This window comes from Myotis brandtii, unplaced genomic scaffold, assembly GCF_000412655.1.
Source record: "Myotis brandtii unplaced genomic scaffold, ASM41265v1 scaffold112, whole genome shotgun sequence".
Lineage (NCBI taxonomy): Eukaryota > Metazoa > Chordata > Mammalia > Chiroptera > Vespertilionidae > Myotis > Myotis brandtii.
The window spans coordinates 3,502,186-3,514,532 of NW_005353838.1; the positions used below are offsets into that span (position 1 = coordinate 3,502,186).

General features: G+C 37.2%; 1 protein-coding gene across 3 annotated transcripts in view; it reads left to right on the forward strand.

The window, feature by feature from the left end:
• The window catches only part of PPIG (peptidylprolyl isomerase G (cyclophilin G)), a 46,661-nt gene extending 37,049 nt beyond the window's left edge, over positions 1-9,612 (forward strand). For 2 of the 3 annotated variants that reach the window (XM_014545557.1, XM_014545555.1), the window contains 2 exons: positions 3,485-3,621; positions 3,800-5,138. In XM_014545557.1, the coding sequence (XP_014401043.1) occupies positions 3,485-3,621; positions 3,800-4,910 (1,248 nt within the window). In that variant the 3' untranslated portion in view covers positions 4,911-5,138. Of the gene's footprint in view, positions 1-3,484; positions 3,622-3,799; positions 5,139-9,506 lie in introns of those variants that run through there. The other variant, XM_014545562.1, reaches the window with a different exon arrangement.
• The last annotated feature ends 2,735 nt before the right edge of the window (positions 9,613-12,347 follow it).

The window sequence follows — 12,347 nt, forward strand, 5'->3', positions numbered from 1 at the left end:
TTTATTTTTTAAATCTTTATTGTTCAGATTACATTTGTTCCTCTTTTTTTTTCCCCCATAACTCCCCTCCTCCCAGTTCCCACCCCACCCTCTGTCCTCATCCATAGGTGCACGATTTTTGTCCAGTTTCTTCCCGCATCTCCCATTCCCCTTTCCCCGCCAAGAATAGTCAGTCCATTCCCTTTCTATGTCCCTGATTCATTATAATCACCAGTTCATTCTGTACATCAGATTATTTATTCACTTGATTCTTAGATTCACTTGTTGATAGATGCATGTTTGTTGTTCACAATTTGTATCTTTACCTTTTTCTTCTTCCTCTTCTTAAAGGATACCTTTCAGCATTTCGTATAATACTGGTTTAGTGGTGATGAACTCCTTTAGCTTTTCCTTATCTGTGAAGCTCTTTATCTGACCTTCAATTCTGAATGATAGCTTTGCTGGATAAAGTAATCTTGGTTGTAGGTTCTTGGTATTCATCACTTTGAATATTTCTTGCCATTCCCTTCTGGCCTGCCAAGTTTCTGTTGAGAAATCAGCTGACAGTCGTATGGGTATTCCCTTGTAGGTAATTGAGTCTCTTTCTCTTGCTGCTTTTAAGATTCTCTCTTTGTCTTTTGCTCTTGGCATTTTAATTATGATGTGTCTTGGTGTGGTCCTCTTTGGATTCCTTTTGTTTGGGGTTCTCTGCGCTTCTTGGACCTGTAAGTCCATTTCTTTCACCAGGTGGGGGAAGTTTTCTGCCATTATTTCTTCAAATAGGTTTTCAATATCTTGCTGTCTCTCATCTTCTGGCACCCCTATTATTCTGATGTTGGTACGCTTGAAGCTGTCCCAGAGGCTCCTTACACTATCTTCGTATTTTCGGATTCTTTTTTCATTTTGCTTTTCCGGTTGGGTGTTTTTTGCTTCTTCGCATTTCAAATCTTTGACTTGATTCTTGCGCTCCTCTGGTCTGCTATTGGGTGTCTGTATAATATTCTTTATTTCAGTCCGTGTATGCTTAATTTCTAGTTGGTTCTTTATCATAGCATCGAGGGTCTCATTAGTTTTCGTGACTCTCTCCTCAAGTTTATTGACAGCTTCTAGCACATTTTTGCAAGCCCTCAAAATTGCGATTTTTAGCTCTATATCCTCCATTTCTGTCATGTTTTTTTGTCTCCGCATTTTTTATGCTTTCTTGGTGCACCCCCTAGTGGTCTTTGTGCGCAGTCTTGTTCTAGTTGAGCCTTGATTGTTGTAGTTAATACTAGAGGGATTTGACCACCAGGCCGACTGGCTGTGTGAATCAGCTGTGTCTGCCGCGGAAAACTTCTGTCCTCTGGGGAGGTGCTAATCTAGCCTTTGCCTGAGGCGATCCGGCAAATGGCTCTGCGCAGGGCTTGGGCGGGGCGGGCTCAACAGGGCGGGCGGAGGGAGCCGTTATGGTGCCCTCAGTCCTGTTCCCAGAGGCTCTGCTTCTCAGAACCCCCGGAACCGCTGCAAACCTCGGAGGGAAAGCTGCCTTCCAACTGATGCCAGACACTCCCGCTTCTCCCGTTTGGGTCCGAGTCCCCAGCGATTCGCCCGTATCTGGAGCTCAGAGTCTGAGACTCCCCCCTGACCGAAAACGACAACCGCGCTCTCAGCCACCAGCCCGCTTTGCGCGCGCACCTCCGCACCTGAGTTTTTTCCACACTGCGCCTCCTCTGAGCCTCGGTGTGCTGTTATTTTTCCTTCTAGTTGAAGAGTCTCTCCTCAGCCAGCCTTCCTGTGGTTCTGGGTGATGTCCGTTCCGTCTTTTAGTTGTATTTTTGAAGTGGTTGTTTGCGGCAGCAGTCTCCGGTGTTTACCTATGCCGCCATCTTGGTGGAGTCCTTGAAATTTCTTTTGAGAGCCAAATTTTTTAAACTTAAACTATATAGGTAGGTACATTGTTATTAACTTAATTTGGGTACTCCTAAGCTGGCCTTTGCTAAAAACGTCCTCAATCTGATTGAGGTACGTTCGCTGAGGTCGGCCCTTTCCAGCTCTCCCATCCACACTCGTCTCGTATACTTGTTTTGTCTATCTCCTTTCCGAAAACCGACTTCTGCGCATGGGCCACGAAGTTTCAATCGCACTGTACGTGCATGCCCACACGTGGTATTTTGTGGAAGAGCCACACTCAAGGGGCCAAAGAGCCGCACGTGGCTCAGGAGCCGCGGTTTGCCGACCACTGCCCTAGACCATAGTGAGTCTTGTGATTCCTAAACCACACTTTGAGAATCACTGATGTAATCTTTTCTCCAGAGTGATCATTTGAAAATGAAAATCTAATTATGTCACTCCTTTGTTGTTGTCCTAATGATAAATCCAAAATAGTTACCATAGCCTGCAAGACCTCACAAAAGCTAGTCCTTGCTTGCTTCATCAGATTATCAAGTGCTACTTTCCTTTGCAATTTTGTCGTTAGCCACAGTGATCTGTCTTCTGATCATTTCGAAAACATGCTATTTCTTCCTATCTCAGCACCTTCAAACATGGTATATTTCTATGCCTAACATGTTCTTCCTCACCCATCTATCCTCACCTCCTTTTATCTCCTTTTCCTTACCCTTGCCTAGGTAACTCATACATATTCCGTAGTTTTTAGCTTTTACTTGTCATTTAACTTTTCCACCTTTTCCCTACACTAGGTTAGATCTCTTTGTTATATAGTCCCTGAGCACCTTTTACTTCTCCTTTTATATTCAGTCTAATTGTGGTTGAATATATGCTTCATATCTGTGATAATATGTCTGTCTCTGTTCTTCTAACCTGGTAGAATGTAAGTTCCAAGAGAGCAAAATCAGGTGTGTCTTGACTCACTAATGTTTCCTCAGTATGTGGTAGAGGTGTTGGCCATCCTAAGAGTTGAAAAAGTACCAGTTGAGTAGATAAATATCTGTACATTTACTTGTTTTTTATTCGTTGTTTTTTAATAATATGGGACTTTTTGCTTTGAAACATCAAGATCACATACTTCCAAATTGGAACTTGGCAACTTGTGAGGGTTCTTGAACCTATTCTGCTTTATCATCATTTCAGCAGTTCTCAACCTGTAGGTCGCGACCATCGGAAAACACATATAGCATATCAGATATTTACATTACGATTCATAACAGTAGCAAAATTACAGTTATGAAGTAGCAACGAAAATAATTTTATGGTTGGGGGTCACCACAACATGAGGAACTGTATTAAAGGGTCTCAGCATTAGGAAGGTTGAGAACCACTGAAGACAGTTCTCTAGAGAAGATGTGGATGGGTAGAGTTTCTGTGGTTAATGCTTATTTGGAATTTCAGTATGTTTTTAAAGTATTTCTCATTGATTTCCTATCTGAAAATTGGGGAAATTTTAGTTATTTTAGAGGGCATAGAAATATCAGACACTTTATTTGAACCTGGAAATATATATACTTCAGCTATGGTAAAATGCTTTTATATTTTTATATGTTAATTTTTCCCTTTTTATTTTCTTAAGCGTTATCGAACTCCATCTAGATCCAGATCAAGGGATCGTTTCAGACGGAGTGAGACTCCTCCACATTGGAGGCAAGAGATGCAGAGAGCTCAAAGAATGAGAGTATCAAGTGGTGAAAGATGGATCAAAGGGGATAAGTAAGATTTAACTATATTATTTCAAATGTGAAAAAAATATTTTTTATTTTTTTTACTATAGTACATCCAGTTATTTGTAGCTGTTTCTGGATATCTTAAGGAAAATAGAATATCATTCTAGCTAATGACACCAGTTTTTTCTTAATAAAAAGGCTTTTTTTCCCCTCTTCTATTTTAGGAGTGAGTTAAATGAAGTAAAAGAAAATCAAAGAAGCCCTGTTAGAGTAAAAGAGAAGAAAATAACTGATCTCAGGCATGTGTCTGAGAGTCCAAACAGAAAAAGTGAAAAGGAAAAGAAAATTAAAGACCATAAATCTAGCAGCAAAGAGAGAGACGTCAGAAGAAATTCAGAGAAAGATGATAAGTATAATAAAAACAAGGTGAAGAAAAGGGCCAAATCTAAAAGTAGGAGTAAAAGCAAAGAGAAATCAAAGAGTAAGGAAAGGGATACAAAACATAATAGACATGAAGAAAAGAGGATGAGGTCAAGGAGTAAAGAAAAGGATCATGAGAATACAAAAGAAAAAGAAAAGTCCGATTCTAAAGGAAAAGATCAGGAAAGGAGTAGAAGTAAAGAGAAGTCTAAACAGTTAGAATCAAAAAGTAATGAGCATGATCATAATAAAAGTAAGGAAAAGGATAGGCGTGCACAGTCTAGAAGCAGAGAACGTGATACAACTAAAGGCAAACACAGTTACAATAGTAGAACAAGGGAACGAAGCAGAAGTAGAGACAGGAGCAGAAGAGTGCGATCCAGAAGCCATGACCGTGATCGTAGCAGAAGCAAGGAGTACCATAGATACAGAGAGCAGGAGTACAGGAGAAGAGGAAGGTCACGGAGCAGAGAGAGAAGAGCTACACCAGGACGATCGAGAAGTAAAGATAGAAAGAGAAGGAGAAGAGATTCAAGGAGCTCAGAGAGAGAAGAAAGTCAAAGCAGGAACAAAGAAAAATATAGAAACCAAGAAGGTAAGAGTTCACACAGAAAAGAAAATTCTGAGGGTGAGAGGAGAATGCACTCTAAAAATCGTGATCATAATAGTTCAAATGATAACAGGGATAAGAAGGCTGATAGAGATCAAAGTCCATTCGCAAAAATAAAACAAAGTAGTCAGGACAATGAATTAAAGTTCTCCACATTAAAACATAAGGAGGATGAGAAGACCAGATCCTCAGTGGAAAAAGAAAACCAAAAATCAAAGGGTCAAGAAAATGACCATGCACATGATAAAAATAAAAAATTTGATCATGAATCAAGCCCTGGAACAGATGAAGACAAAAGTGGATGAGTGAGTTGTATAAACTTATTTCCATTCTGTCTCAAATTTTAAGTTTTAGAGACTTGCTGATGAATCTCCTTTATGTTGTTTCTCTCTTCTCATTGTTTTGGGTTGTTTATGTTTGTCCTTTTTTTTTTTTTTTTTAAACATGGACTTTATTGAGTTGATCTTTTGATAATCTGCAAGCTGGATAATTTGTACTGCTAAAGTTTTAATAAACTTGAAATGAGAAAAATACTTTTGTGTAATACTGTGTGCTGTGTTTCACTATTTCATGTATACATTTTTGTGTTGCAACAATCAGCCAATAGCAAACATGCTATCCCTTAATTTGTGTGATAAGCCATTTGGAAACAAATATAACTGATTGTTGGAATACATTGTTACAAAAGCTTGTGTTACTCATGATCAAAGTAACTTTAGAAGCCACTTGATAGAAGAAATCTTACAAAGATTTTCTGATTGGATTTATGATAGAGGCTTATAGCAATTTTTACGCAGAAATAGGATCCTAATAACTTGAGATCTTAAGGCATTACTTTTGATGTTATAGTAATTTGTGCTTTAAAATAGATATTTGGTTCTTTATATAGTACTTCATATGCTGTTCTTTATAGTTCCACTCATAGCTTGTTTCATGATATTTTTCATGTCTAGTTCTGTTTTACTTAACTGTCTCTAAAAATAGTTGAGTATTTTTTTCAGTTGATGTACTGATTAAGCTTGACTTGCTGTTATATTACAGCATCTGACAAGTAATCCTGGAAGATCAGACTGTGATTCTCAATCTATGTTGCTTTCATTTGCTTTTAGAGAACCTTGTTTTATTATCTTCTTTTCTCACTAAGGATACCACTTGTGCAACTCTTAAGTTTGATTCTAAAAGTTGTTAGTATTGACAAGACTTCTCTTTTTTGGCCACTGACCTATATAGAGTTGAGTGTTAATTCCGCATGTTTTATTTGTGTTCGTGTGTGTGTGTGTGTGTGTGTGTGTGTGTGTGTGTGTGTTTAACTTAAACTGCACTAATTCTCATAGCTGTTTCAAATGGCAAGAAAATATCTCCTTTTAATATATGTATCACAGTAGGCTAGCTATAGCATGTTTATGACTGGTTTCTTTCTATTCAGATGGTTTATACCATTACTGTTAACATTATTTTAACTGGGCATGTATAACATTGCCACTTAGAGTAGAAAATTGCAAAATTTGATAGCTAACAGTTAAACACTAAAGGTATCTAAAGTCCATTTAGAATTTTATGTGTTGTACATTGCTATATTTGTGATGTGTGGCCTTTTATTCTGTAATTTCTAAATAAAATACTGAACATCCAAACACAAAACCTGCCTCATTTGAAAAGAAATTTCAGAATTCCAATTAATAGTAACTTCTAGAGTGTTTTGTACTTTAATATTTGTCAATATAGTGTCAACTCTATTACCAAGGCAGTCTCTTGGTAAACCCAGTAGCTAGTCAATGCTGTTAGTACTAAATGAAGCAGTGCTTAACATAATGTGATTAATACATTAATGATACATTTGGCATTATGGTAGTAGCTGTTTACATAATGAGTAATAGGGTAATGATTATATGATTGTTTGGAATTCCTTGAAAAAAATATCCACAGTGGAGTCATTTCTAAGTTTTTTCCTTGATTGTAAAAGTAATAGGTGTTTATGATAATTCAGAGTGGTTGATTCCTTTGAAACTTTTGAACACACACCCACATTAGAGTAATTGAGTCTTGAGTGTATAACCTCTTACATATTTTAAATTAGTTGTTGTTTATTTTAAATTCAGTAAATTGCATTTTTAAAATCTTTGTTATATACTTTTTGCACATCAAGAAAGATGCTATTTAAGAAAGGATTTCTAATCAAGTTCTATTTTTTAAAAAAAGTCATGATAAGTAAACATACTTCTGTATTGTCTGATCCCAGAGTTTTATCTACTGAGAATTATAGGCAAGTAACAATAGGGGGAAAATTTAGTAATTTCTATGAGTAGTCTTTTATTTTGGTTATCAGAAGACCAACTCCACGCTAAGCCTTTAAAAAAAAAATAGCTTTATAAGCTGTTTTAACAATAGAACAGATTTTGGCAAAGGAGATGATAGGTGTCAGTCAGGTAGGTTTTATATTCAGAATATACATTTAGAAAATGACTAAATAGCATTTATTGTACCTCAAGTCTTCCTTTGCATGTGAATAGCACACAGCTCAAATGGTCCTTTCCTCCTACTAACATTTTTAATAGTTGTACCACCTTTAGTTATTACTTTGAACACAGTCAGTTTTCCTAAAAGTCAGCTATTTAATACCTTCTTGTCATTTTATAGTTATGTCTGAGCTTACAGTTTACCTTTAAGAATCTTTTAAAATATATATAATTAATTCCAGAGAGGAAGGGAGAGGGAGAGAAGAGAGAGAAACATCAATGATGAGAGATAATCATTGATCAGCTGCCTCCTACACACCCCCAAATGGGGATTGAGTCCACAAACCGGGCATGTGCCCTGACCAGGAATCGAACAGTGACCTCCTGGTTCATAGGTTAATGCTCAACCACTGAGGCACACCAGCTGGGAACCTCTAAGTATCTTTGACTTAATATTCTCTTAAAGATATTTAAATAAGGTTGTCTTTCTTGCCTGGCGCAATATCTGAGAAATTTTTCATGATTATTATTTCAAGTGAACACTTTCTGGATAAACCATCTTCCACAGAAATTGACACAACAGAGTGATTGATTATAAATGAGCAGTAGAGGAGCTGCTTGATTGCTTTAAAATATTTAAAATTATACAGTTAGAGAATTCATAACATTGTAGTTCCTTAAAGCCTTCACAGAATTTTTAAAGAATTTGACTGATAAATCATCTGCACAAGTGTGATATTGATTCATATTGGCTTTATTGAATTGCTTTTGATTCTTGTACCCAGTGATAGATAGGAAACTGAAAAGTAAAAATTTCTTAATGTTAAGGACAGGAACACATTGGGTTTCTGGTATTTTGAGTATGGTATTAACTGACAATTTTAATTTGTTTTCACGTTAGTATGTTTTTTAATAAGTAGTTCATTGTGCTTCACCCTAGGTGGCAATTTTTTTAAATCATACTTTGAACCTTTAATAAATTTGTATAGAAACTTGTTTCGTTTAACTTCACCAGAAGGTACTTTAAATATACACCATATAGATGATTGTTATAGAGAAACAAACGTCATACTTTTCTGTCACCTTTTGGACATGTTTACTATAATTATTCAGTTTAGTATTCATACATTTAGAATTGAATGGAGTCTCCAAGGATTGTAGTTTTGTAACCGTTTTATCGTGAAAATGTGTTTTGTTATAAATACTTGTTTAAAAGTAAACTCCAGGAAATACAGCACTGGCTGACTCCTGCCTGTAGTGGGCTTTCCAGCTGCCTTTAAAGGATTCAGGCAAAGGCAAACTTTGGGCTGGGCTGTGACACAAAAAGTCAATATTAAAGGAAAAGAAAAATCACATAAATTTTTTAAATTCCATCAGCAAGGTAGGAAAAGGGATTTGTTGAGGCACAGGAGGGAGTGAAGGGACTGACTTGTGTTTCCCCACCCCTTTTCTTATTAAAGCAAATTCCTGTTTACCAATGTGTATTTTCTTCCCCTTTGAGTGTTTATAGTGTTTTGAAGAATCAGTACATGAATTGGGCATTTGTTTGTGGGGATGTTAAAAGTTGTGGCGGCTCTCATTGTGGAAGGGAAAAACCAAGTTAAAGCACTTCTTTTCCTAGTTCAAAGTCACTGTGATGTATATTTTTTTAATGAAATTTAGGAATAAAGCTCTTGTTACAATTGTAAAGTGTTTGACAATGCTGCTTCTCTTATCATTAGTCTAGTAACTGTTAAATTGTTTTCTGCAAACTGCATTTTATGGAATTTAAACTGAAACTATCAATTTTTATAGTTTGTATTAAATAAACTATACTATAATAAATAGTTTGTTTTTCTATTTTTAAAATTGTTTTATTTAACCTTTATTTTATTAAAAGCTAAATAATGGAAATAAATCAACTAAAATATAATTTTATTTTACCCATGGAGATATAGAATTCGTATTGGGGGGGGGGGGGACTGAGAAGTGTTTAATAATACGGACCTTCTTTAAGAATTTAGCCAGCAGTGACGATTTCCAGAAGGTTTAGGAATAAATCCTAGTATAAATGTTTAATCATGATGCTTCTGATTGCGATATGTCTTTTGCCTCAGCAAGCTTTTAAGGTCACACTTGGAATTTGCATTACTATCTAGTAGAAAAGCCCATTTGCTTTTTAATTTCCCCAAATTTCCCAGTATTAGGAACACTATTATATCCTTGGCCCTCCAGTTTAAGTGTTCTAAAACCATATAAATATGTTAATTTGACTTGTAAGAAAAATTGACTCTAGTTTTTGGCTTCTTGTTTGGCTGTTTTTTTAATTTAAATGAGATGTATATAGGCAAAATTTACCTACCTAACTTGAGAGTTAGTCACAGAAAATATATATGCTTAGGTAAAAACGTTCTGACCATCCAGTGATTTGTGTGTATTAACAGATGAATATTATTAAACTTTCAGGTTCTGGAGTATTTTTAAAATGCTTTATTTAACCAGGAGAATATGTAAAATGTAAGTGCTTCATATGGACTGTGCAAATTGTGTATTAAAATACTTTTAGTATCAATTTGCTTTTTCTATTTTCATTGCTTTCTAGGTTTCTTTACTAAACATTTCTTAATCTAATATTGTATTTCCTTTTTTATTTTTAAATGCTGGTTCATAATTTTTTACCCCACCCCCCAAAGTCCTCAGTACCCAAAATGTCTTGGTTCTAGTTTACATCTTTGCACAAATTTTAGCTATGGGTTTCTTTTTTCAAGTAGCAGATTAGTATGTATCCACTGTTTTGTGTTTTGCCATTCTTTACACTGAATTGTTTGTGATTAAAAGCTGCACAGACTTTTTTTTTTTTTTAGTGTGCTGAACTCTAGTAGAAAACCCAGCCCAATAGAATCAAATTATGTATGTTAGGAAAACTAGTAATGTTTTCAGTGTCTTATGTTATCCTTCACTCAGTTAAGTTGCTTATAAAACATTTAAACAATCATTGTTTCCTGTTTTATAATGTGAAGATAACTATCCAAAACTAATCATCACCCCTATATAATATATTTCCTAAAACAATTTAAAGGAAAGAATATATGACAGAGGTTCCCAGATTTTATTAGTTCATTGTGCCTTTGCATGGCAATCCTAGGCCAAATATACACACACATATATCACTCATGTTTAAAAACATTGATTACTAATGGAGGTGTGCAACTTAGTCATTGCACTACTCAAAGCTTGGAATCAGATCGAATGCCATCACCCTCATGTATTTTTATGCCCTACTTGCATTTTATCCCAGCAACAGCTGAGCATCCAGGTTCATAAAGACAGGATGTCAACAAAAAGGAATGGCATATCTAATACGTTGAAACTGAACTTTCTTAAACGATTAATACCTATAGAGTCTTAGAGATATCAAATACTGTTTACCTTTAAGCTTTTAAAATATCCTACCAGTTGTGCCTTTGTGAGTTCACTATGGTCCCTTAGATCCCCTTGGCACACAATTTTGGAATCAGTGTATACAGTGTTCTTTTTAATATTCAGCTACATTAGTCTCTTAACAGGATTTATTTAACCTGGGATCCGTAAGCCCTGAAGTTATGATTTGGAATGATGGCTTTGCTTAAAGAATCATCTATACCATTTTGGGGTTTTTTGTTTGTTGGTTGGTTTGTTTTTACGTGTAGGTGGCCATATTTGTCCCAGATATATTTAATCACAATCGGGTATGGGCAAGAGTCACTGCCCTGTGTAGCCTATGAGAGGATGTTGTGGAAGTCCTGAAATTACATGCATAATGTTTGGGGTGGGGCAGGGGGAATAGTACACTTTACTGCTCAAGGAGCTATAAGTTTCATAAGATTCCCAGAGAGGATCATGACATCAAATATTTTTGCTATAGGACTTGGTCCCTGAGAGAATGATGGTCTGTGTAATTTACACCTATACTCAGCATTTCTATTTGTAGAAATCTATTTCAAAAATACACTGATGAAAATAAATGAAACAAAGCTGTTATTTGCAGGAATTTATAGTAGCAAGGACTGGAGATAATATATATCTATTGGTATGCTACTGGTTGAGTAAACTGGTACAAACATGCAACAATACTGTGCCATATGGGGGAAATGAGGGTCTTTATATACTGGACTGTGATCTCTAGGGTATAATGAAAAAAGCAAGATTGTTTTATGCAAGAGTGAAATGAAAATACACATACTTGCTTATTTTAAAAAACAGTAAGCAAAGGACAACAGTGAAAAGGTAACCTATTTGGGGAATGGAGGAGAAAATTTTTGCAAATCATACCTGATAAGGGGTTAATATCCACAGTATGTAAAGAACTACAACTCAACAAAAAAAGCAATGGATGAAAAAACTCAAAAGGACTCAAATAGACATTTCTCCAATGTTGACAAATTCACAACTGATAAACTGGAACTGTAAATCAAAACCACAATGATATAGCACCTCATATCCATTAGGATGGCTATTATCAAAATACTAGAGGCCTGGTGCATGAAATTCATACAAGGGTCTTGGCCCCTGCTGTGGCAGTGGCTGCCTCTGCCTCGCCCCCCCCCCAACGTCCCTGGCTACAGCTTCATCCAGAAGGTCGTCTAGTCTAATTAACATATTATGCTTTTATTATAGTTTATTATAGACTAGAGGCCCAGTGCACAAAAATTTGTGCACTCGCAGAGGGGTCCCTCAGCCCGGCCTGTGCCCTCTCGTAGTCTGGGACCACTCGGGGAATGTCCACCTGCTGGCTTAGGCCCGCTCTCCGGGGGATCGGGCCTAAGCTGGCAGACATCCCTGTGGCAGTCTGGGAGCCCTCAGGGGATGTCCACTTGCCAGCGGGGAGCAGGCCTAAGCTGCAGTCGGACATCCTTAGTGCTGCTGAGGAGGCAGGAGAGGCTCCCGCCACCACCAGTGTGCTGGCAACCATCAGCCTGGCTTGTGGCTGAGCAAAGCTCCCCCTGTGGGAGTGCACTGACCACCAGGGGACAGTTCCTGCATTGAGCGTCTGCCCCCTGGTGGTCAGTGTGTATCATAGTGACCAGTGATTCCCAGTCATTTTGCTGTTAGGGTCCCTTTGCATATTAACATTTATTATATAGGATAGAGGCCTGGTGCATGGGTGGGGGCTGGCTGGTTTACCCTGAAGGGTGTCCCGGATCACAGGGGAGTCCTGCTAGGGTGCCTGGCCAGCCTGGGTGAGGGGCTGAGGGCCGTTTTTAGGCTGGCCACACCCCCTTCAGGGTGGGGGTCCCCAATGGGGTTCCTGGCCAGTCTGGGTGAAGT